The sequence below is a fragment of the Crotalus tigris genome, unplaced genomic scaffold (assembly GCF_016545835.1).
Source record: "Crotalus tigris isolate CLP2741 ecotype Arizona unplaced genomic scaffold, ASM1654583v1 scf7180000018016.4438896, whole genome shotgun sequence".
In the NCBI taxonomy this organism is placed as follows: Eukaryota; Metazoa; Chordata; class Lepidosauria; order Squamata; family Viperidae; genus Crotalus; species Crotalus tigris.
Genome location: NW_024096778.1, coordinates 213,194 through 240,628, shown reverse-complemented (window position 1 = coordinate 240,628; position 27,435 = coordinate 213,194). Strand labels below are relative to the sequence as shown.

Genomic DNA, 27,435 nt, shown 5'->3' with positions numbered 1-27,435 from the left:
TATTCCTAACAAATAAAAGCCCAATGTTTTTCTTGTATCACACAAACCAGCTTGAATTTGTTGAAAAGGAGAGCAGACTTCTTATAGATCATATGTATGCTGGAGATGAACCGAAACAAAAAACAAAGGTAGTTGAACAAAATAAAATTGTAAAATGCTAAATTAGTATTATATTCGTAGTGCCTTCAATCAAAAGCTTTTGGCCTTCCCAGGGTGGTTTAGATCTTATAAGCATTCTCATGATTTTTTTTATGGAGTTATCTTGCCAGGAGATGTTAAACGTACTCTATGTGTCCATTGATAGAAGGAATGTTTTGCTTATCACCAACAAATTTAAAAGCCAAGCTTGTATAATGAAGCTAAGACTTTAATGTTTTGGATGCATCTATATCCAAAACAATTTTTAAAAAGCTGACAGCAGACAGAGTGGCTAGATGCAGGTGATACCACCATGAGTTTACAGAAACTCAAGGAAGCAACTAATAGCAATAGCATTTACTGTTATATACTGTTCAATAGTACTTTGAACAGTTTACAAATGTCAGCATTATTGTCCCCCAACAATCTGTGACATCATTTTATCAACCTTGGAAGGATGGAAGGCTGAGTCAACCTTGAGCAGGTCAGGATCGAACTCCTGGCAGTCGGCAGAGTTAGCCTGCAATACAGCATTCTAACCACTGCGCCACCAGGGGTCCTGGTTAAGACAGACAATCTCAGTGAAATGATGCTTACTCAGTCATAGAAAGTCAGAATAATAGCCCTGGAGTATCCCTGTTCCATTTCTTCCAAACTACCAGCTCTTACTGTTGAATCAATGATCTCTAGAATATTTGTATGTAAGCCAGTGTTCCTTGTAGTGTTGTTTTATTAATTACGCACAGGGGTGACTATGGGGGTAAGGTATGGGGAAAAAAGGTTGAGATGGTGCCCACAGGAATGAGATCAAAGGCCTATACCTTTTTAATGTGCCTTGTGTAAAGACTGCTAACAAGATTCACTAAGCAGAGGGACCTAGCTAGCATTGGAAGTATGGAGAAATGCTACAACTGAATCATCCTTCTGTGAAAAGTAACTGAATCTTTTGTTTCCTAATTAATGCACATTAAAATGAATTAGCAAGAGTCTCAAAATGGAGGCAAATGAGGGCACAGTAGGGGAAAAATAGTACCAGATGGTGAAAACAGCACATTCTAAACAAGAAAACATAAAACCCATTTTTTTAATAATGCCTGATCCTTTTCTTTACACTACATGAGAAAAAAAAATCTCACTTTGCAATTCCTTTCATTGCCCCATTAATTTTTTCCCAAAATAAAAAGCTCTCTTTTTCTTGTTACCCTTAGATTTTTCTTGTTTTGTAAATATCTGATTTGCCTTTCATTTATCCTTGATACATACAATCTTATCAATTATGATCAAACCAGATTGAAAATCTTGGGGGCAGAGAACAGAGAGAGAAGGGACAAAAAAAGAGGGAAAAACCTTTTTAGGTACTCAATCCCCTCTCATCCGCTTCCACAAACTTCATATGAATGTGACTTGTCACACTTTGGATGCTCAACCATGTCCCCACTTTCTGTGTCAATTAGCTTAAGTATAAGGCTCAACACCTTTTGGTCCACCATTCTGAATTTAAAAAAGCTTCCTGGCAGCCCTCTGACTTTTGCCTGGTGGATAGTAAAGACTATCAACAACCCTTCAAGAGCAACCCTTATCATTACAGTCAACCTATAATGTTTTTATTTGGCCAGCAACCGTGGGAACTCAAAACACACGTATGTCTATAAATCTTTGGCTGTCTAGACAAGAGTGGGAGTACAGATATCCAAAGTGACCCACCCTGAACCAGGTTGAAGAATAACCCTGCTTTACTTTCAAATAAGAAGAACACACCATAGTCAGAAAAATTCTCTAAGGAACAGAGAGGATTCTGATCCTGCTCCTCACCATTAGGAAACTGTACAGGCAATATTGATTAAGAATCAATGCCACAATCAATAACAAGTTCTTCCAAGAGCCTTTCTCTCTCTCTCTCTCTCTCTCTCTCTCTCTCTCTCTCTCTCTCTCTCTCTCTAATCTATCTGTCTATCTATCTGTCTATCTATCTATCTATCTATCTATCTATCTATCTATCTATCTATCTATCTATCTATCTATCATCTATCTATTCACCTATTTTTTCATTTATTTATAAAGTTTATATAGCCCCCATCTCAGAGTGACTCTGGATGGCATAAGTTAAAAATGAAACAATAAACAAGGATTCTTAAATAACCATTTAAAAACAATAACATGTACATGTAATAAAACACAGGAGAGGTGTTTTCTTTTAAATAAAATCCCTCATACTTAATAAAGCCATCTCGCAGGCTCCTTGTTTCTAAGGATTCTCCAGGATTGCTGAAAAAAGGAACATATTTTGGGGAGATCTCCAGAAGGTTAATAGGGTCTGGGTCAGTCTCACTTCAGTAGTAATGATGTTCCAATGATGTTCTACAGCAGAAAAAACTCATCTCCTAAATCCTGTCTGATGGAACTTTTTAATAGATATGACTCATAAGATGGCCCTCCAACCTAATCTGATGATATCAGTAGATACAGTTGGGAAGAGGAGGCAACTCAAAAGATTGCCAGTGTAACAGACATAGTTACAGTAGTGTATCATGACCCAGGAAAAAATACCACAAATGTTTCAAGTAGTCAGGTCAGTATCACTAGAGATTGCAGTGAGATTTGAGAGTTATAAAAAGAGCAATGAGAAACGGGAGATAAATTCAGAGATCATGGGCATTTCAATGCCCAAGTAATGGTATTGTGTTATGAAACTGTGAGGTGTTGCATATGACTGAAAACCCATTGAATAACTACTTTAGGAAACATGTTTCTGATAAGACTAGAATGACCACTGTGGAGAAATGACCTTGGGGAAAGAAGACGAAGCATTAAGGACATGTCAATTTTTAGTCCAAAGAAAGAAAGTCAATATAGCCTCACCTTGATTTTGTCTGGTATAAAATGGGGCAGAGAGAAATTCTGATATGCTTTCATGATTCTATAGTGTACTCTACAACAATAAAGTGTTATTCCTGGAATCACTGTGGTATCTGTTTCTTGACCTGGTCTACTTTCAAGGACAGACAGGATATCATTGCTGGCAAGATTTAGCCCTGACTCGCTACTAACATGGATAGTGAAAGTGAGGGTAAAGCTTCCTTAATAAGAGATTGACCTAATCTCAGAATAATTTACACAAAACCAACCAGCAGGTTGGAAAATAAATATCTCTCCTCTTGTCATACAGATAAGGTAAAAAAGAACAGAGCAGTTGGAAAACAGGACATAATGCTGGATGTCATGCTGGACAACAGAAACAAGATTTCCTCTTTTTCTTTTCACAATCAATTTTGAAGAGCGTCTTACGTTTTGGCAAAGCCTCACATTGAAAAGAACACCCTAGAAGGCTATCTCTGTCTCTTGAATATTGTCCACAGTGGGATGATCTAGGCCCTACAGGATTGAAAGAGGAAGTTAAAAACGGCTCCAAAAGCTCAATAGAGCTCAATTTCCCCATCAAATCAGCCACCATGAGATCTGTTTCCAACAAGATGCACAAAATTACCAAGATGTGTCAGTGAGAACTGGAAACGGAACCACTGATTGATTCAAAATTGGGAAAGGAGTTCGGCAAGGCTGTATTCTGTCGCCCTGCCTATTTAACTTATATGCAGAGCACATCATGAGAAAGGCAGGGCTAGATGAATCAAAAGTTGGAATTAAGATTGCTGGGAGAAATATCAACAATCTAAGATATGCAGATGATACCACTCAAATGGCAGAAAGTAAAGAGGAACTAAAGAGCCTCTTGATGCGGGTGAAGAAGGAGAGTGCAAAAGTTGGCTTGAAACTCAACATTAAAAAACCCAAGATCATGGCATCCAGCCCTCTCAATTCCTGGCAAATAGATGGGGAAGAAATGGAGGTAGTGACAGATTTTATCTTCCTGGGCTCCAAGATTACCACAGATGGGGATTGCAGGCAAGAAATTAAAAGATGCTTGCTCCTGGGGAAGAAAGCTATGGCAAATCTAGACAGCATACTAAAAAGCAGAGACATTACCCTGCCAACAAAAGTGCGTATAGTCAAGGCCATGGTTTTCCCAGTTGCAATGTATGGCTGTGAAAGTTGGACCATAAGAAAGGCTGAGCGCAAAAGAATTGAGATCTTTGAACTATAGTGCTGGAGAAGACTCCTGCAAGTCCCCTGGACTGCAAGGCAATCAAACCGGTCAGTCCTAGAGGAGATCAACCCTGACTGCTCTTTAGAAGGCCAGATCGTGAAGTTGAAACTCAAGTACTCTGGCCACCTAATGAGAAGGAAGTACTCACTGGAGAAGGGCCTAATGCTGGGAAAGATTGAGGGCAATAGAAGAAGGGGACGACAGAGAATGAGGTGGCTGGATGGAGTCACTGAAGCAGTAGGCATGAGCTTAAATGGACTCCAGAAGATGGTAGAGGACAGGAAGGCCTGGAGGAACGTTGTCCATGGGGTCGTGATCGGTCGGGCATGACTTCGCAACTAACAACAACAATAATGTCAGGTCTCTAGGCTTGACAGTGCAGGTACATTTCCACCACATGGCCTTCTCCAAGTCAGTTAAGTCAAAGAGAGTGACCCTCAGGTGTTGTGTCCTTACTGTCATAGTAAGCTGGATACTTACTGGCCTTTGCAGAGAGGAAACATTAATGCCACTAAAAATCTTGGAGTAATAAGTTCAGTGTTAAGGGAACAAGCTAAAATCTCCTAGGGAACCAAGATGGCCTTTTAAATCAGTGCAAAACTTGACAGGATTCCCAGCAAAAGCCTTTCTATATAAATTTTCTGAATAGGCTACTGCCTTTGGGCAGAATCCCTATTATGTAACATACAGAGGCGACAATGAAAGAGGCTTCATCCTTGGGAGGAACAGTTTCTTTGCTTTAAATATGAAAAGGACGTGATTCCACAACATCCAGAAGATATTGATTTTCAGGACCTAGATCACAAGGGCTTTAGGAAGGAATAAGAGGTCTACAATCCCTGGGTATCCAAGGCAGGCTATGCGGCACTAGCAAGGACATATTACTACAATAATGTTGAACAAGCTACCTGCAACTGTTCTTGAATCTGTCTTATCTGACGGTGGATAGTGATGCTTTGATTCCATCATGGTTCAATAGCAAAGAACATTATTTATGTTTTCTTTTCTGCAAAATGTCATAACGAGGCTACTGCTTGCTTATTGCATCTTATCACAACCAGTTTGTATTCATATGCTGATGAAGTTGAAGGACCCTCTTGCAGTCTTGCAGGAGAAGCCATTTATAGGACTACTTGTGAAGCAGGCAGGAAAGAAAATCTGTCCATATTCTTCCCAAATTATTTTAATACCCTAATAATGGAGCTGCATTCAGTTTGCATTCTCTATGCTTTCTGGAAAAATCATGGCAACCAATTTTTTTAATGTGGCTTTATATAATTTGCTTTTACCAGTTCTGTAGAGTTGGTGTCATTTTTATCTTGAGATTATTGTTGTTTTATGGCTTCATGTTTTGCTTTATAATGATTGAATTACTTCAGTATTGAAGGCTGCCTGGTGTCTATTTTAAATACATTCATAAGATGAGGAATTTTAATTAAATTAACTAAGTAACTGATAGTAGTTTATTGTGGCTGAATTAAAGGAGGTTGTTAAATAATGAATACCATAGATTCATAGACAGTATTATAACAAACTGCCTGATGAGTGCATCTTAGCCAGAGTGCAGTATTATGTTACAGTGCACTGTACTCTGTAGTCCAAGAATTATGTTGCAGTTGAGTCAGACTTATTATAATACTTAGGTTTGGAAAGCTTAGTTTTCTTTTTTAAAAAAACCACTTTTCCATGAAACCCCAAAGGGTAGGCAACAGCTAAAATAATGCTGTATACCCGCATCTTGATCAGTGTTTTTTAAACTTGGCAACCTTTAGACTTCAATTCCCAGGTTTCCACAACTTTTTACCCTGGAGGAACTCTTGAAATATTTTTAGGATTTCAATAAAGCTGTATGTCTACAGCTAGCACAGCGCCCCCCCCCCAAAAAAAAAAATTCCAAAGAAGCCCAACTGAAAAAGGCTGGTTTAGTGTACGGGGTGTATATTTTTAGTGTCAGATTGCCACATTCTAAGTATGGGCCACACTCCCGATATAGAGGGCAGGAAGAGATGACCCCATCTTTCACCGATGTGCATGTGACCCCTGCCTGCTTCAAGTTGAAAGTAGTTTTTGGTGGCTTCTAGTGGCTTAAAACTGAGGCTTGGTTTGCCCGCATTGCCGTCTCATAAGAAACCCCTGAATTTTAACAGGCTACTGTACAGAGATAGGATCTGTACTATACAGAGGCATCATCTCATCTCATATCCCTAGTTTTTTCTTAAGACCTATTGCATCTCTTTTAAACGTCTTGAATTTGTCACAGGGGTTGGAATACATGCTGGACATGCAGGAGTTCCCTGGTTCAAAATTACACAGATTTTTTAAAAAGATTGGGGGGGAAATGGAATGATACACCAGAAGACATTTTAAAAAATGGCCAAAGGAAAAGTAGGGAAGGAAAAATTAACAACAACAACATTTCTGCTAGGTTTCAAATATTCTGAATGTCATACAAGGGTTGCAAGAAAACCAGATGGAAGAATACATGAGAGGATTTTTATTTTATTTGAAATGTGTATGTTGTATGTGTATATACTTTTAATTTAACTTTGTATACATATTTATTCATTCAGCCATCTAGGGGTGGAAACAACTCTAGGGGTGTACCCAGGTAAGAGTTATAACAGACGTATCGTAGTCACCAAGGAAAATAACCATTTATGTACAGAAATAAAAATGCAAAATAACATATACAGAAGAGCGTTACAAATCACTCTAACCTAGAGGCTGTTGAAAAAAGCCAAATCTTTCAGGACTTCCTGAAAGTCAACAGAGCTGTACATACCAGGATTTCCACCTGCTCAACAAATAGGAGACAGGAGTCTAGGAGAACACGCAGATTGTGCACTGGGTCTGCTTGGGGTAATGGAACTCCAACCAGAATTCAAGATGTTAAAGACCTGGAGCTGGAAGCTCCATTCACCCAAAGCCCCTTGGTCTTCTCAATCCCTGTCAACCCCATTTGGGACTGGCCTTGGAGAAAGGATCCAAACAGCTACAAGACTGTGCCAACGAGCTCCAAGCTCCACAGCCAACCCAAAAGGATACCGTGGCTGATGGTATCAAAAGCTGCTGAGAAGTCAAGAAGAACAAGGATGGATATGCAACTGTTTCTGTACCATAACCGGGCCTGAACCCTTCCCTTTCCTTCCCTTCCCTTTCCCTTTCACTTTCCCTTTTCCCCTTGCCTCCTGCACCTTGAGTCTTCTCCATATATTAGTATTTTAAAATACAAAAGATGTATTAAGAACCACAATAAAAAGTCCACTTAAATAAAAAGCCCTGAATAAAAAGATACATGTCCTCTTCTAAACAATAGCAATCAGAAAGTCAGCGCAGAGCACACTGCTCTATAATGTGGGATCTATCTACACAGAAAAAGCCAAATTATCCATGCTGTTAAATGCCAATACTGGAATTTGCAAAGGGGACTACACTGAAGATCTAAAGGCACAAAGAAGACTATGCAGAAACAGGCAGACCTGAAAATCATTTGCTCCTAAGGTTTGTGGATATGAAGATAAAAAAGTAATAAAAAATAGGCCTCTTAGCTTGATTAGTAGACTTTGTGCTGATTTGCCAAAGATCACCTACTGTCTGGAGAGCCACTGCTAAATTTATTTCTAGCAAGAACTAGCAAATAAATGTTGCATGGATATGGATACAGGATAAATAAAAGATGATAGGAAATAATAGAAGTATACTCTTACCTCTTAGCCTATAATAAGCTTGGTGGCTTGCTAAAATTTGCTTTATTGATTCTTGAGGGCAGACCTTCACTCCAGTTGAGATAAAAGAGGATCTCTTGGTTCGATGTTTGGCCATGTCAAATACCCTCCGAATAGTTGACACTTTGGACCTCTTTGCCAAGTTTTCTGACTTTTCAGAGCCTGAATCATCTGTCAGATGTTTGGCTTCATTATGGTTAATTTTATTAGAGGGTTCTGTAAGAGGAAAGACACAAAAACACATCATAAAATACAATGCAGAATTATTGTCTGCCAATAAGAAATATTGTAATAACCAGTGCTTTTTTTCTTAAAAAAAAAGGTGGGGGAACTCACACACATTATACAACCTGCCTTGCCTACCCTACAAGGTTCCATCCAAAAAAGGTGCCGGAACTCCATTCTGAGTGTTCTATGAGAAAAAAAAGCCCTGGTAATAACAATAACTTAACAATAATAATTAACAGTCATCAACTGAATAACAGAGTTGGAAGGGACCGTGCACAAGCGGGAGACCCTCTACCATTCCAGACAAATGGCTGTCCAAGTTCCTTCTTAAAAGCCTCCAGTGATGGAGCACCCACAGCTTCTGAAGGCAAACTGTTCCATTGGTCAGTGGTGATAGACTGAAAGAGGTTAATATTAAAAGAAGAATCTTTCAAGGAGACTCACGTTCACCACTATTTGTTATTGCACTGATTCCTCCGTCAACAATGCTGAATAAATCGGGCCATGGCTATCAAACCACAAAAATATCTGCCAGACTATCCCACCTCCTTTACATGGCTGTTCAATAGCTGTATGGAAAAAAGTATGATCTGAAATAGAAACACTGTTCTACACTGTCTACATAGAGAGCCAAGATATCGTAATAGGGTTTATCTGGATAAATGTAACATCCTCATCATCAACAGCGGAAAAAATAATGAAGGAATGAAGAGGTCTTGTGAAAAATAATATCAAAGAAGATCACTGCAAATACCTGGAACTATTGAGAGCAGGCAAGAAAATGCAGCAGTAAAGGGGAATAGAATTAAGTATTACAATATAGCAATATAAAGGAAGGAGGGGAAACTGTAATGCTAGGTGGGAATGACCGTGAGGGACCGAGTGAAGGTATTTTTTCTAAGGGATGGTCAGATAACAGGGAACATAGCTCTCAGCTGCATAGTGGATGGAACAAGAGAGAAAAGAAGGACCCTCCCTAAGTTATTAGACTGTAAAGGTGACAGTGGAAAATTGTACTTTCAGACTTGCAAGATTCTGTTAATGTAGCTTTACAACAGAATTAGCTGATCTGGTCTTGTTTCCTGTCTGGTAAAGTATCAGAAATGAAAAGGTCAGGGGATGGGGGAACAAGAGAAAACGAAGCAACAGAGTGAAAATGTCCAGTTGCATGAAATAATGGGAATAACAAGAGAAAGTTTCCAATTTGTACATTGGAGAAATATATCTTTAATTTGTTGTTGATGTGAGATGAATTAGTTTATAATTCATGGAGATTCCACTAGAATTGACTTTATGATTCCAACATTTTTTTTCAAAAAAAATTTAAACTACTTGTGATTCTAGCATGCCGAGAGAACCAGAGAGAAGCTTGCAAGTGGATTTCTAAAAGCCATATATATATAAATATATATTATATTTCCTTATTCTGTTTCTCTTTTATTTCCAAAAATAGTTTTATAAAATAATAAAATCTAGAGACAGTGGGATAAAATTACTCTTACAGAAAATACAGGAGTTGCCGAAATGTAGACAGCATTAAATAAGTGCGAATAAATTTATCAAATCTAGATTCTATGCCTAACATAACTTTACAGGACGTTGTAATTAATTTATTTTCCTTAAGCTAAGACTAGGAATACTGGAGGTTTTACATTTCATTGAACTGAAAAAAGCTTTCTGGTTTCCTGAAGATAATAAAAGAACAGTTAAGTACTTATGTTTTAAATGCTTTTCACTGATGTTTAACAGAATTATAATATTGATTTTAAATGTCAAGATTCCTCAGAAATAATATGCCTTTCTCCTCTGGCATCTATGTGTCTGTCTGTCTGTCCGTCCGTCCGTCCGTCCGTCCGTCTGTCTGTCTATCTATCATCTATATTATTTATCTACTCTTCATGCTTATTTCACAAATAACCAGGATTTAAAAGGAAAAAGAAATGGTGAAATGTATTTGTAAAGCTTTCTAAAGTACAAATAATTATTCTAAGAAACCAACAGTATTTGTAAAATTTGATTGCTGACATCTGACTATAGAAAATAACCGCACTGAGGAAAAATTGGATTCATCAAGGGAAAAGAAATCAATTTTGTTTAAAGATCAAGTACAGTATATAAGGGAATTAGAATATCAGGAAAATCAAGAGCTAAATATTTAGTTGAGCTTTGCAACTTTTACATCAGTGTTTTTTCTTCTATAAAATTAAGCTTCTAACAACACAATAAACACTAATTATTGTGTCACTTCATATTAGATAGATTAAAAGAAAATAAAAGGGGAAAGATGCTTCATCTTCACAATCTGGAAATAACTGAATTGAACTTTAGCCATCAGAGAAAAGGGAATATATTAAAAGTTGTTTTTCAAAATGAGATAATTCATCACCTTAGTTTTTGTACCCCACCCTAAATTTCATTACAAGACTCAAGCAATGTGAAAAAAAGTATGCAAGGGACATTTGCACATGTCATTTAAGCTCTCCTGTCTTGCACTCATGGCAACTTAATTTCAAATCAGTTTAAGAAAAACAAGTCTGGACTGAGACATTTTGACAACAGCTTGCAAGATATTCAATCCTGACTGCAAGTCTGTCTGTTGTCTGTCTGTCTGTCTGTCTATCATCTATCTATCTATCTATCTATCTATCTATCTATCTATCTATCTATCTATCTATCTATCTATCTATCTATCTATCTATCTATCCATCTACCTACCTACCTACCTACCTACCTACCTACCTACCTATCTATCCATCCAACCCCCCCCAAGATAGGTGAGGTCACATGACTATGGAATATTACAAATGGCTGTAAAATTGAGCCAATTCTCAAGCACCCAAAATGCAATCATGCGACCATGGGGGTATGTGCAGTTTCATAACTTCGAAAACAGGTTGTAAGTAATTCTGGGGAAGTCTGTAGTAATTTCAAATGATCATTAAGTGACTGGTCATAAGTTGAGGACTATCTGTACAGTGTAAGAACTGTAATAGATATTATGTAGACAGGCAAGCAGAAGACTAATAAGTGCAACCATGAACACCAACTAGCAATCATAAGATACATCAAAAACTGCATAACCTCACAACATGTGGACAGGTTCAACTCTAGTTTCAACTGGGAAGCTGTGAGCATTCTAGACCAAGCTAAATCCAAAAATGCTAGGAAATTCCTGGATGCTTGGCATTTGGAACAAATCAGCCATCAACAGTCACATAGAGCTTAATCACATTTACACCCACTTAAAAGAGATAATAAAAAAAAAAACTAAGAGGGAAAGAAAAAGAGTGGAATGCATCCTCTCCAGAAGCCAATACCCAGATAAGCAGGAATTAACACCAAAACAATCAAGTAAAAAACATTATCTTTATCAATGAATAACCAAGGAGAAAAATATACCCCCACTGACATTGGCAAGGCAAATTACTGTATATAAATAGGGAGCAAACCCCACAGTCACAGGCACTGACAATGTTACCTAGTTGCAAACAACCAAGCTCAGAGAGCACTAAGTACTTCACAGTGCAACCTGAGTTACATGCAAGAAAATAGCTCTTCTATTGGAAGATTAAAACATCAGAACATACAGCATATACAAACAGAGACAACACCGCCTTTATTTTTTTAAATCATTTATTAGATATTTTGTACATTAATAACTTACAAACCTTTGCTTAACCTTAGTACTAAAACACCACATCAGACGTATTTGAACCCTTTTTTTTAAATTACTATTTTCTATTCCGCACCTACTGTAGCTCAATTTCTCTGGGTAGCTGACAGCTTTTGGGTTCCCCCCCCCTTTTTTTAAAAGTAAGTGTAGTTACCATTTCACTGTTTTTCCAGTTCCTTAAGGTAAAAGGGGTTCACACTGTGTGAAACTGTTTTACCTCAATTATCTGGAAAAACAATGAAATGGTGAGATCTTGCCCTTATATATGTATTTTTCAAGCCTTCAACTAGGAAAAACTAGCTGGTTGTGGAAAAGAAAGTAGTAATTAAAACAAGGGCCTTCTAGGTTTTGAACCAGCAACCCTTTATGTGCTATGTGGCTTTTTTTTTTTTTTTTTAAATCATTGCAATATTTGCCAGTGATAGCAGGTGGGTGAACTTAGAATAGATGAGTATAACCTTTGGTTACGCTGAGGGGTGTTTCTTCTTCTGAAAAGCATTTTAATGCGCTGCTGGGGTGAGCCTGTTAGGAAGTAAAACAGTCCAGCCAAAATGCCACATCATAGAAAAAGACTTTTTTTCAAATTGCTGAAAGAAAATACATCCAGGGATCAAATGTGTACTGGGAGAGGGGTGAGAAAAAGCAGATATGATCTATTTTTGTTTTTGCATTCAAATAATAGTTGTGGTCCTGTTCTGGTGATAGAGCAATTAGGCAATATGGATATGCTTATCAAAATCATGATTTTCAACAAAGTTAAAATCTAAAAAGATTTTGGTAGTCTATTTTTTTAAAAAAAAATCAAGCTATTTAGGTTTATAGAAGTAGAAGTATTACCAAACTTGGAAATCAGAAAGAGTTTTGAAGTACAAGCGTGGAATATGTAGGGCAAAAATGGAAGAAAAAGTAAAATAGGCTATTTGGTAAATTTCTAAAATCTGATTCATAACAATGATTAAAACAAACATGAAACAATATCCTGCCTATAAGCACAGCATTTTGATGTACCTCATAAGTCATCGGTCTGGAGCTAGGACTTCAGAGAAAGCAGACCTCATAATATCCCTTTATCGTTTATTCTAATTCAGCATTCCAGAGTGAATTTGGCTTTTTGCTTCAGTGTTTTGTAGATGGAACAAATATAGAGAAACACGATGTTGTTGAGTTGTAGCTCTGGGGGTTCCAGCACTGGTTTGCTTCCTTACTATGTCTTTCCACATCCAACCTCAGGACAAATGCATTTATTTATTTAATTTTATTTATATGCCGCCCAATCCCAAAGGACTCAGGGCGGCGTACAAAATTAAAACAATCATCTAACAATAAAACAATAAAATAATACAATCATACCGCAAGTCCAATCATATCCCGCCCCCCCCCCGGGGACATCAGCCCCAGGCCTGCCGGAACAGGAGAGCATGTATCAATGTTGGGTCAAAAATCTCTATCAAGGCATCTACAGTCAAAGGCAGGATCTGAAGTACTCATAGAGGTTAATGATTCCTTACTGCTTGTACAGAAAACTCCTCGGTCCTCTACTATGCTTTTATATTAAAATAAAAATTAGTTGGTTTTTGTTGCCTGTTCTCAATAGAAGAGCCAATGCTTATTCTGACATTCTGTTACAACATTGTGAGCAACATACATTTCACTCAAATCTGGGCAAACTTTCACATCTGGAAAGCCTCACTCAACTTTTTTTGGGTGGTGGACAAAGGGTAAACAGATGGACTAATAACACAGCAGACTGGTTTATTTTCTTGTATTGCATGGTGTTCTTTTTTCCAATAATGTTTAGCCAATTGTAGAGCTTACCCCATAATTTCCTTTAACGTTTATCATCTCAAAAATGGTAGGAAACTCTCCTATCAGTTTTTAGTATTCTTTGTGAGTGATTCCAGTGTAACCCTGGACAGTCAGATTGTCTCTATCTAATCTCCTGTATAGAACATGTTCTTTCATACTGTTTATAAAGTATGAATTAAACTCTTAATTTTAGGTCACATTTTTCCAAATGACAAAAATCATACAGAATAAAAATATTCCACAGGATATTAAAAGAGACAGGATAGAATATTTCCCCTAAAGGAGAAAAGAAGAAACATCTTCTTAAAGGCAGAAAGCAGTCCCAGTCTTCCCATTATAGGAAAACAACCTCAAGCATAACGAGGTCAGTCTTTAGGAATGGAGATTTTGTATCCATTCAGAAAGACTGGACCACTCTATTCATAAACAAAGAGCAGCCAGAAACTCCAAATAAGCAACACAAAAGGCCAGGAGCCAAAATGGACAAGATTAGCTCAAACAAAACACCTAGGATTTGCATCTCCCCTCTTGCCTATAGAGTCAACCATGAACCTATAGGAATCTGGCAACAGCCATTAAAATATTAAAGGGCATATTCTTGCACAGGAACAGGCATCTCAATCACAAAGCCCCAAGGAATGTATAAAAACCAACTTATTCTCAACCCCATTTTGTCAGCCACCCCAGAAACATGCTGCTGTCACTGAAGATTCTGGCTACCAAATAAACAGAGACCTTCTTTCCTGCAGTCTGCCTCCATTTTACTTCAGCGTCTTTCTCCTGGCATGGAACCGGACCTATTTTTTCTCCTAACAATATGAGGAATAGCTATTCTTATATGTGTTTCCATTTATTTCCTCCACTAGCAAGCATGCTTCAGGATCATCAAATAATGGATGCATTTTAAGTTCTTTAAGGGTTTGTAGACCTAAAAAAGATAAGTGGTGTACATGGAGCCTGGGGATGGTCATCAAGGAAGGAGCTTTAGACCAACCAGAGTTGCTATGTTGGGTGCCCATGTCCAAAGAAAGGGGTTGAAAGACTGTAAGACCTTCCATGCAGAGTCTGACTATTTTGGCCAGTATTTCCAGCAACAATATCACCCAGATGGAAGGCCAAACACAGACTCCAAAGATCAAGATGCCTGTGAAATTAATTAGGCTTAACATTGACAAAGTTTGAGGGTTCAAACTTTGGGCTTTCCTAATTTCTCTGATTAAAATGGAAGAAAAGATTTCTCATTCTAACCTTCCCAATAAAATGAATAATTTTCCACCTCTACTGCTTGAATGGCAGCAAGAGAGAAGGAAGATTTTCTCCCTCTTGGCCCAAGATTGCCATAATCTTTTGGAAAAATGCATTTCCCAAGGAAAACTGGAACTTTGAGTCTGACGCTAAGTGAGTAACTGTAGTAGGCATAGGGAATGGTGGTGAAGGGTAGGAGGAAGAGCTGTCGCCAAAAAACAGTCTGATAAGTAGGGCTTGAGCCTGGGCCAAGAAACTAATTTGACAAAAAACATCTCAGACAAGCCACTCCCTAGTTTGAATGACAATAAGGTGAGGGAAGGTGGAAGCACATTCAAACTTGAAAAATCTGTTACTAGAACTGTTGCAGTAAAAGTAATCCTGGCTTACTGGTTTCTTAGTCTGGTCTTCCTTGTAAGGCTGACATCAATCTTGCAACTCTCTAAGCAAAAGATTTCACTTTGCTTAGTAGAGATGACCTGCTATGCACCTTGATGCGGCATTGTTGCAATCCTACCAGATTGTGGATGTATAAATAATGCATTTACAAAATGCCATGATGCAGCTAACACAACAGTTGGCATAGAATTTGTCTCAACCCACAGCAGTGCATCAACCTGCAGCACAGCTGGTATTTCTGTATTCTGTTGGTAGCTTGCCAGAAAATCATGGAAGAGACCAATCCCTGACCTTCATGGTTCAATGTGAACTGCTTAGGATGGGCAGTGGAATTTCCCATAGATCATACTAAGGTGATGTTTATGCTAAGTTTACTAAAGGAAAGAGCAACTGGAATTGGCAATGGTGACATACAAACAGGCCTCAAACACTCATAGGCAGGAGGGAAGGGGGAAGAATTGCTGAAAAGGATTTGGTGTGGCTTTCTAGAAAACATTTGCTGTCTGCTTGACCTTCCAAGAAGCTTGATTCAAAGTTTCTCAAACTAGGGCTGAATGTGAAAAAGAGAAAAAAAATCTTCCCTCCCTTCTAATGATCAGTGGGGAGTGAGGGATCTTCCCAAGTGGGTCCAAGGAAAGGAATAGGTTGTTTAGAGACTGGGCAGCTGAGTGCTTGGAGAAATGACTCAGAAGTAAGGTAAGTAAGTAAGTAAGTTTTTTCTTCTTCTTCAGTTTAAATAAAGTAGCTGGAGTTTCATCTAACAGGAGCTGTGGGGAGGCAGATGGAATTTGCCCATGAGTTGAAAAGTAAGTCAATCTCTTCCATCTGTTCTCTTTCTGTAACTGATATCTAGACCATGGAAGCATTCAGTTGTGCATCAGGAGGAAAAAAAACCATCCCATTTCAGTTCTTGTATACCTAATAGTATGGAATTTTGCCAGTTGTGAGACCAATTTCTCTAACCTCTGTACAAATTAACCCAGAAACAGATGTTGTTAGTTCTTGTGTAAGAAACTATCCAACTATTGACAGCTCTTTGAAGTAATCCAGACAAGAAGCACCAACCATAACTGCTAATACAACCTTTATTATAAGGTTATATTAACAGAATCTTGCAATTTCTCTCCCCCTCATTTTTACAGCCAAGAAACTAGAGAGAGTCCCTTCTGACATATTTGCCACATCCTCATTCCTTCTGTGAGCTAAGTTGCCTCCCTTATCTGATCCATGCCTAGTCTGTTGCTATTGCTATTCTCCACCTCCTCCTCTTCCTGTCTCTCGAGGATATTCTCACAAACCATTATAGTTATAAACTAGAATGGAAAATTAAAAAAAAAATATCCTGGAAGAAGGCAATAGTAAATCACTTCCACTACTTCCTCCACCCAGCATAAACATTTAAAATTCCAGAAGCATAGATGCTTAATTCACAACCTCTTTATCTCTGACATTTAATAAACTAAACTAAGATATTGGTTTTGTTGCATTTCTTATATCTGCATATAACATATTCACTGATCACAATACTTTTGCCCTTTTTTTTAGTTATGTTAATTGGCACAGGCATTTGTCCTATTTTCTACACATTGAAGACAGCTGTGGAAATATTGTATATTGTCATTACAATTCAGCTGCAGATAGGCAGATGTCTGTCATACTCCAGTGATATTTCATTATCACTTAACATTTACATCCAATTTTTCTTCTTCATATTTCTATACTGAAGTGTTCACTGTTTCCCAGAGGTACCTCTTTTAGGCATTATGCTTTGCACTATCTGACTTAACATCAAGGTCACCTACTTTCTTTTTACAGTAAAATTGAAACAAGCAACAGCCCTCGGTGTTAGCATTCTATTAAGAGGAGAAAAATGCCAACTTATTATCATTGTCTGCTGCTGAATAATTTTATTTGGCTTTTGAATTTTCAAAGATAGGCTGCTTTCAGTGTAACTTTGGAGCAATCAGAACTTCATTTTTCCCCAGACAGACCAGTGAGAAATTAAAATTAAATTTAAAATTAAAGAGGACAAGTACCTGACCACCTCTGCAATTTTCTTCCTGGTATAATAAATCATTTCAGATCTTTGGACTTTCACCTGCACAGACAGAGCCCTGGGCAACCTGCAGCTCCCCCTAGATAATTTGGATCACAGTGATCATAATCCCATAGAGAACTGGTGAAAATTGCAGTGCAAAATGTGTGGAAGGTATTGAGTTGCCTATTACTGATTTACAGAATGAAATAATGGTTTCCTCCATAAATCCTGAACAAAACTACTCCTTATTCTGACCCTCAGAGTGGTTACACTTGTGATGCACCTGGAAGCTCCTTATAGCTATGTGAAGTTGTTTGGAGTCACACAAAACTGCTCCTGTAACTGCTGGCAACAGGAGCAGTCCAAAGTGGTGAGGAGAGCTGTTTAGAGATTGCATGGTGATACCTGAAGTCCTGGCTAGTCTTGGAAACCATCTTAGACACTGGAGTGGGTGGAGCCATTAACATTAAGCAAATTAACCATGGGCCAGTGAACCAATGGACATGCGTCATGTCAGGTACAATGCTTAGACTGGGTGGAGACACAGTGAGCCAACAGGGCTTCATCTTAGGTCACAGCGCTTCTTCAAAGATCAGCAAAGGGGAGAGGATTATGTCAGAGTGGCTGAGGTGGTGTGATCAAGAAGAGATTATTTGTTGCATTTTAGGAGAACATAATAAGTTACTCAAACTTTTTATACTTGTGATCAAGACTTGTGGGAAACCATTCTCTATAATGTTCTTTTCTTTCTCTGTACTTATATTTTTGTTTATTTTTTAGTTTATTTTTTCCTGAATTTTCTAATTTTTCTTTTTTCAGTTTGTATTAATTTTTTATTTTTTGTAATTTTTAATAAGATTAAGATTACAAAAATCAATTGCAATTAATCAAACAGCAAATGTTGCTACATTGGGCAGAAGAAAAAATATATATCCAGTTCTAATTTCCATATTAGGTCTATTCAGAAATAACAAAATAGCATTCAAGTTTTTGAAATTGTTAAGACTGTTTATTAGGCACACTGATATACAAAATGGGAAAGTAAAAAATGGTTAGTACTGAAGATCTAAGATGACATTTGAGAAGCTGCTACCAGATGTTGCAATGTGTGCTTCAGGTCTTATTATGAAAACCCCCAGAGATCATTAGAAATCATAATATTCCATGAGAAAAGGAAATATGTTTCCATTGTATGTTGGACTCCCTCTTAAATTGCTAGGAAGGACATACAATGGCTGATTATTGGTATTTGAAAATATAGAATCAGTTTATTTTCTCTTTTAAAATCATTTTTATGGAAATGATTTTCAACAGAATAAAACAATACCAATTTTAAGTTGAAAGTAAGAAGAACAAAGAACAGTAGAAGTGAAAAAGTGAAAAAAGAAATAAAAAGAGAGAAGTAGAAAATAAAGACAAAGGAAAAAAGTTACAAAGAAGTGGCTTAACAGATTATTTTATCCTCTCCCTTTCTAAGGAGCCATCATAATTTCTTTATTTCCATAATTATCTTTTCCAATCCTCAAATCTGAAAACCACAGGTTTATTTTTTTTCTTTTTCCAGCAAAAAATCTTTAAGGGGTTTCTACTCACTAATAAATGTAGTAGTTGATCTTTCACTGTTATAAATTCTGTTTATTATATAGCCCTATAACCTACAGATCAAATAAAGTGTACAGCCACCATGGCCCTTGCTGCTTAATGGTTTAACTGTAACAGGAAACACTCCTCAGAAGATAAAAAAAACCATAGAGTATATATCCTGGATTATTCCTAGCATACTTACAAACACTGCCATCTACTGACTGAATACTTCTGTAGTTGTTGCAATACAAAATACATTCCAACATGTATTCCAACATTCACTAAACAACAAGTTCATTTTGCCATCTCTGCTAATTCTAATATCTTTTCCACTGTTCCTCCATTGTGGGTATTTTAAAGGGGTCTATGACAATTTGCTATAGACAACTCACCACAGCCAAATCACTACAGGACAACTCGTTATGGAACAAAACTTACACTAATATCAAAGAAATGATGGAATAGAATCATAAATAAAGGATGAAAAAGGAGGGACAGAATGAAATGGAAATGGCAAAAATTAAAATAGTTTTTAATTCATTTTAAATAATTAAATAGAATTGTTAAATTGTCCCCCAGTGAGTTATGGCAATTTGGTTGTGGTGATTTTGCTGCAGTGAGTTCTCTCTGGCAAGTTGTCCCATTCCCATTTCAAAGTCATTTTTGTGCATATACATAGCTTTGCAGCAGTAATCATATATAGGTAGTCCTTGACTAACAGCAGTTCATTTAGTGACAATTCAAAGTTACATCAGCACTGAAAAAAACTGACTCATGACCATTTTTCACACTTACAACTGTTGCAGCATCCCCGTAGTCATGTGATTAAAAATCGCACACTTGGCAACTGACTCATATTTATGACTGTTGCAATGACTGGGGTCCTTTTGCGACCATATAAACAAACAAAGTCAATGGGGAAGTCAGATTCACTTAACAATCGTGTTACTAACTTAACAACTGCAATGTTTCACTTAACAACTGTGGCAAGGAGATTTGTAAAAATGGGGCAAAATTCACTTAACAAATGTCTCACTTAGCAACATGAATTTTGAGCTGAGCTGTAGTTGTAAGTCGAGGATTACTTGTATATGAATAGTCTTTCGTTGCTTTTTCCTAATTGTCTATTAATCTCAGCAAAAAAAGTTCAGAATCAGAATATTTTGAAAACATATTACAGCAGTGGTTCTCAACCTGTGGGTCGGGACCCCATTTGGGGTCGAACGACCATTTCACGGGGGTCGCCAAACCAGGCTGTCTGCCATTTTTTCCCCCTTTTCTTTGGCCACGCCCCTGGCACCCGGTGATGTATAAGTGGTTGGGGGTCACCACAACATGGGGAACTGTATTATGGGGTTGTGGCATTAGAAAGGTTGAGAACCATTGTATTACAGGTTGCAAAAAAGGCTCACCTTGGGAGTCTCTCATATTGCATCATATCAAGATTATAATGTGTGATGTATATGACACTCAAAGAAATAATTGCACATCATGTAAAAAAGCACTGATATGTCTGCAAAAGCCAAAAACAGTGGAAGATGTATTTCATTGGGAATATAAGTTTGCCAGTGAATTGCAGAGAGCTTTAAACTGATCACAGATATAAATTTACATAAAATGATATGAACATATGAGCTCAGATGCTTGGAAAGTAATAGCCATCATTCTCTGTATTGCTAGGGAATAAGCAAATTGCTGAATGGAAAATCATTTATTTCTTCCAAAAATTGTACTACAGCTTTGGGGATCCATCCGATCAATATGCATTAGGATAGGAAGTGAGGGAGTGGATTAAAAATGCTTAGATAATTTAGTTCAGTTGATTTATCTTAGGAACCAAGCTCATTTTTCTGAATTATTTCCTTCGTGCCTTCTCCTACATGGTTTAAAAGTCTTTTTCTCCTATTCTCCTCAGAGGCTTTTGAGAACATAGCATTGATCGACTGCAGGAGGGAGGAGGGACAGGGAAAAAAATGAACATGCTTAAAATAATTTAGGCATCAAATTGTAGTTTTTTTCTATATGTTCATTGCAAATTGAAATTAAACCACATCAGAAGCCTGTAATTATTTGCAACATTTATCTGAAAAAGAAACATTCAACTGGCAATCATATTTAGTATTATCACATCCTTTCATATTGTTCAAAGTGCTTGGAATCCACTGTAAATTGACTAATTTAAAACCAAAACACATGTACTCACCCTCGCTACAATATAGAAACAAAGAGCATGACCAATAGCAGCATCTTAAATGAACAATAATTTAGGACACAATCACTCCACTGCAACCTATTAATTTGGATCATTATTGGATGAAGAACCTTTGATTTGTGTCATCTCTTGTTCTCTGAAAGGTTTTGTTTCATTTTTGTTTAAGATTTTGTTTTGCAAAATGTGAAGATAGAAGTATTTTAATAATACCATTGAAAGAAATTATGAAAATTACTGAATATAATAGACATCCCAAGTTATAGTTCTAGGGATGGAATCCTTTCCATGAATTACATTTCAAGGTCATTCACAGGTGCTTTGTTAGAGAACTCGTTAGATGAGTACAATTAATCTGATACAACTCCTGTTAGAAGAATTTCATTGGATAAAGAATATAATTTGTGCAGGATTATACTTGCATTTAGCATTTGCCTACATTGTAACTTTTAATAGCTGACTTTTAATATGTTTAGTAATAGCAACTTCATCAAAATTACTCGTGGAATATAATTTGTATTTTTAAAAACCCGGTTAATTCTTCCATTATTTCTGAAGAGTGTGAAAAGTGCACCGTTGGAGGACTCGAAAAACCAATTTAGGAACAGAAGGTCTGTTTATGGGATCTAGGAATGTCCAGTCTTGACAACTCTAAGACTTATGGACTGCAACTCTCAGAATTTGCTGGCCAGCATAGATGGCTAGGGAATTCTGGGCGCTGAAGTCCACAGGTTTTAAAATTGCCAACGTCGAACATTCCTGAACTCTAAGAATTGACACTGACTTGATGGCACATAACCAACACCTACAACAGCAATTTCATTTTATCTGCACATCCAAGGTCAGCATATTGCTAGAGTTGAAGAGGTCATGATCAAGATGTCTCCCGAAACTTCCCTGCACATTACTTTTTGAAACTTGTTAGTAATAATTTTATTCAAGATTACATTAAATAGCTAGAACTAATACCAATTATAAAAAATAAAAAAAGAAAAAGTGCAAAGAAAAACAAGAAAAAAAATTAAAAGAGAAAGGAAAAACTTTCTCCTTTAACCTAACAAGTATAAATGACTTTAACAACTTATATACTTCTCTTAAAATACAACAGTCTCTTCACCCCATATCTCATCTCATCTCATTCTCTATTAATAAATCTTTAAAGCCTCATTATCCATCCTAATCAGCAAAAGTCCATTAAGGGTTACCAGAAATAACAACTTATCAATTATAAACTTGATCTAATAAACTCACCTGAATTCCTTCCTTTGACATTTGTGTCTTATTTTCTATCTATAAACAAAACCCCCAAACCTCATCATTCAAATCTAATCAATAAAGATCCAATGCAAATTATCAGATAACAGCATAACTGTTTTAACTTTAATCTAATAAATTTAAAATGCAACAAATGATCTCTTTCCCATATAACTCTTGTCTATAGACAAAATCTTAAAGTATCACCTTCCAAATTAGAGTCTGATTTCCAGATTATAACTAGATGAAAATATGGACCTTTTTTCTCAATAAATCACTGTGATACTTTTACCTCTTTTATGGGCAGATCAGACTAAGAAAATCGTCTGCACATTTAACTTTTATTCTGTGGAAAGATACTTTGAAAAGATTTATTAAAATTAAAATGAATGAGACTTACTTCTGAGAATCTACATCTAGTACTGGCTGTTAAACTTTTGAAATTCAAATTTATTCCAGTGTTAGGAATTATGAATATGAGTGAGAGGGATTATTTATGTGTGTGCATGCACTGTCAAGCATCAAATATTTTAAATCATATTTTTAAAATGGGGGGATGATATTTTTTCCAGCCTGTCCCAAAAATCCAGATAGGATGTGACACAAACTGACAAAATTCAGCACTATTTGTTATATTTTTATAGGCTGTCAAAGTATAGATGTATGCTCAGTGTTAAAACATATGCAACATAAAAATTATAAATTCAGCCAACCAAAGGCTCTTTGCAAAGAATAAGAAAAAATGATGTTTAAAAATGTTATCCTGCTTTTTTCCCACCTGACTTGATTATACTTCTGCTTTTTTCTAAAACATCTTATTCAACAAATATTTAAAGAAGAATTTTTATTGTTTCATTTTGCAGAGATCAATCATCACTTCTGTCAAGAAGCTTTAGATATTTATTTATTTTACAGAATGCCAAACAAACACTTACTTTGGTTTTCAGATGAAGGAAAATATTTAGCAATAATATGAGATAATGCTCTATCTGCCATATGTTCTCAGATAAGAATCTTCCTCCCTTAGTTGTAATTATTAACATAAAATTAACCTAATTGCTATAACCATAGTGTTACTAGTGTTGGTATTTATCATTTGTAAATTCATTTGTAGCTATGTATTTCACTGTGTTTGTGTGTGTTCTATAGATGTAGGAAGTTATGAACAATCATGAATGATACTGAAGTACATGAGGTCACTTCAAAGCAAGCCATTGAGGCAAAAGGTTTGTTTTGCAGTTTATGCAGCGTGTAGCAAAATACCAGAATGGAAACATTTAAGAAAACTCAACAAGGGATGGGCCTCAAAACATGGGATTAATTCATCTGAATTGGATGAGGTGATGAAGTCGGGTAGTATCAGGAAGTATAAGAAGAATACTAAACTAGGACTCATCAAGTTTAGTTAGAAAGGGGATTGGAGCTTAAAACATATGGAGAACAGTTGCAGAAATTGGGTATGTCTAGTTTAAAGAAAAGAAGGACTAAGGGTGACATGATAACACTGTTCCAATATCTAAGGGGCTACCCCGAAGAAGGGGGTCAACCTATTTACCAAAGCATGCAAACACAAAACAAGAAGCAATAGATGGAAACTAATCAAGGAGAGAATTAACCTGGAACTAAATTTCCTGACAGAACAATTCATCAGTGGAATGACTTGCCTCCAGAGGTTATGGGTGCTCCAACACTGGAGATTTTTAAGAGGAGATTGGACAAGCGTTTGTCTGAAATGGTATAGGGTTTCCTGATCAATCAGAAGTTTGGACTAGAAGACCTGCAAGGTACCTTCCAACTCTGCTACTCTATTAGAAAGTCTAAAACTGAATCCCATCACAGAGAATGTGGCATTGATCATTGCACTAAGCATGGTTCCACTTCAATAGGATTTTTTGGAACTTTAGCCTAGTCTGAGTTAGGAATAAGGGATGAGGGATAAGTGAGGCTGTATTTTTAGTTCAGAAAGTAGAACAATAAAAAGTTGTAAACCCCTGTAATGATTCCAATGTCCAGACTGTCTGGATAAATCCAAACAAGAATAAAGCTCCTTTAAGAAAAGAAAAAGGGCCTCTTTGTGACTGAATTGGTATGGACAATCTGTTGAGTAAATTTATTTTAATTTTTGTAAAATGCCAATTTAACTGCAAAAGCCAGATAGCTACAGCCACATTTTGCTTAATGCTTTACGAAAGCATTCATTTTTTTCCATGCCTGAAAATGTACTTTTAGAATATTATTAAATTATTATATTGATTGAGAAATGAAAGGTAAAGCAACAAATAATAGTCTAAAAAGACAATTTAAGATTTGTGATACTTATGTTCTCCTCACAACAAACATCTTTTACTTATTGATTACATCATTAAACTCATTACAGGTATTTCAAAAGTTAGTAAATTATACTAAATTCCAATTGGAAATCAAACATGTCTACTATTGACCTTATGTTTCTCTTTGATACTGGTATTGTAATAAAAATGTCTTTAGTTCTGATAAATGTACACATTTATGTATGCTATTTCCTCTTAAATCCTCTTGTGTTAATTTGGAGCATGACAACTTCTATTAATCAGAAATACTTCATCTAAATGTATACAGAGATTCCAGAACGTAATATTGACATCTAAGCAAAAAAGTTAATTAAAGCTAAATTTGATTGAGCTTCAGGATAGATATAATTTTTTTTCCCCAAAAATGTTTATTACCACTTTTGGTTTTTGAAATTAATGTCTCTTATTGAAAGTTCTTAACTGAAGCCATTTTTATCAAAAGTAATTGCCTTTATGTATGTTAAAATTAGCACTCTAAAATGAAGGAATCCTTTCTATGCTTTGTAGACTCAAAACTTTCCTGGGACATTTTTTAAATGAAAACGATGAAAACAATTATTGATTATATTAAGAATTATAACAGGAAACAGGAATAATCTAGGTTCTATTATAATTATATCTTATTTTAAACAAAACATAGGCTACAATCATATCTTTCTAATTCTACATTAAAAATGTTCCCTCTCCATCACCTGGTTGAAGTAACGTACATACAGTACACTTTAATTCACACTTACCTTTGCTTCCTTGAACTTGGAGTGCAAAACAAATTATAAGACACATTAATCCAATTTTGAAAAACATTGGATCTTTCTCCCCCCTAAAAAAATGCCCTTCACAATTTTCATGAGTAGTCATGCAGAAAAAATGAATTAGAAATGACTTAACAAGAGATTTCCCTTTAAAGTAAGGCAGTAAAATGCCCGAATCTCCTACTAGTTGACTTTTTAGAAAATGTGCCTCCAAATATATATATTTGCTGCTCGAAGCACGAAGCTGAAGACACCAGCCTGAAGATGACGAATGGGATTTCGTCGAAACGTCGCCAAGACACTTCCAATTTTACGCGGGAGAAAACCCGAACAACCAAGGACCTACAATATATATATATATATATATATATATATATATATATATATATATATATATATATATATATATATATATTTACAGTGTCCTCTAGTCCACTGTATAATAACAGATGTGGAATATTAAGCACTGAGCAAATTCTCAAGCCAACATTTCTAAGCCAAGAGAATGGAAGTAGGACTAGAGTAATAATTCTGAGAGAGTGACCAAGTTTGAACAAGAATAACAAAGCAGTGTCTGTTTCGGGAATAAGCTCTTTATCTGCTGCTCAGACATAATCCCTCTTATGGTCCAGCTGAAAGAACTATCTTCATCTTATTAACCTTCTGGAGTGTCATCTGTCAGCCTTTTTTTTTTTTTTAGTAGACTCCAGTAAATAATAGAAGTCTTCTATTGATGATTACCTGCCTTTGGGCATTCAAGCTATGTGGCTTATGTTACTCCGAGAAGCCTTGTCCAATGACAGTGGCAGAAAAGTGTGTTATTGCATGAGAAGGATTCATAGCTGATGAAATCCCTCCAGCAAGGCATTGTGTGTAGCTTTTCAATTTGAAAGCTAGGAAAAGGCTGCCTCAGCATTGTCCAAACAAGAAATGCCATTCCTTGCAGATAAACTGTGTAACAATCAACATTTGGTGCCATATTAGAGAGGGGAGTACAGATGAGATGGTGATTGAAGCAGAAGGGAGATTGACACAGGTTGTGCATCAGTTATACCCTGCTCACATCACTCATGCCCAAATCACCTCTGTCTTAATCACTGTAATGCACTTTATATGGGGCTACGCTTTAAAAGTATTTGGAAGCTTCAATTGGTTTAAAATGAGATGGCCTGTATGGTTTTATGCAAGTCTAGATTTGCATGTTATCTCTCTTTTGGATGCTGCATTGGTTGCCAATTTGCTTTCAGGTTTAATTCATGGTGATAGTTATCACTTATATGGCTTGGGGCCAGGTTATTTGGGGGACTCTCTTTTCCCAATTATGTCTACCCAACTAATCAAATCAGATAGGCAGAGTGTGTTACAGGTCCCCTCCATCAAGCAGTTCCACCTAGTGGGACTAAGAAGAAGGCCTTTTTTGTGGTGGCTCCCTCCCTACCTGTGGAACATCATCCTTGTTGAGATAAGACTAGCGCTTCCTTGATGCTCTTCTGAAAGGCCCCAAAGACATGGTTTTGCCAGTGGGTCTGGGGAATCTCAGGTTAATATGGAGTCCATAAAGTGGTTTGTTTGAATGTTGTCTCCAGGAGGGTGGGGGTATATTCCTGTAAACTTCCCAGAGTCACTATGAATGAGTTGGGTGGCCATATAAATTTCTTAAACAAACAAATAAAAAAATGTGTCTTGCAACCTTTACAAGATCATTTTTTTATAAAAAAAGTTTTTATTTTTCATTTATCAATTACATAAACAAAAAAGAAAAAATTTCACATTTGACAAAATAAAATAAATACACATAGGTGTTGCTTGCCCACCCCCCCAAACTGCATCCTCCCTCTCTAACACTCTCCCTTACTTCCCTCCTCTTTCTCACCTCCCCTCCCCCCTCTCTCCCCTCCCCCTCTCATCTCACCATCCTACTTCCTCCCTAACCTTTCTCCTCCACTCTCATC

General features: G+C 36.6%; 1 protein-coding gene across 2 annotated transcripts in view; it reads right to left on the bottom strand.

Annotated features, from left to right (window-relative positions):
* The window catches only part of IMPG1 (interphotoreceptor matrix proteoglycan 1), an 86,735-nt gene extending 60,919 nt beyond the window's left edge, over nt 1–25,816 (bottom strand). For both annotated transcript variants that reach the window (XM_039346611.1, XM_039346612.1), the window contains exons 1-2: nt 25,469–25,816; nt 7,948–8,181 (exon numbers count right to left, since the gene is read on the bottom strand). In XM_039346611.1, coding sequence (XP_039202545.1) covers nt 7,948–8,181; nt 25,469–25,589 — 355 coding nt within the window. In that variant the 5' untranslated portion in view covers nt 25,590–25,816. The remainder of the gene's footprint in view (nt 1–7,947; nt 8,182–25,468) is intronic.
* Nucleotides 25,817–27,435: the final 1,619 nt, after the last annotated feature.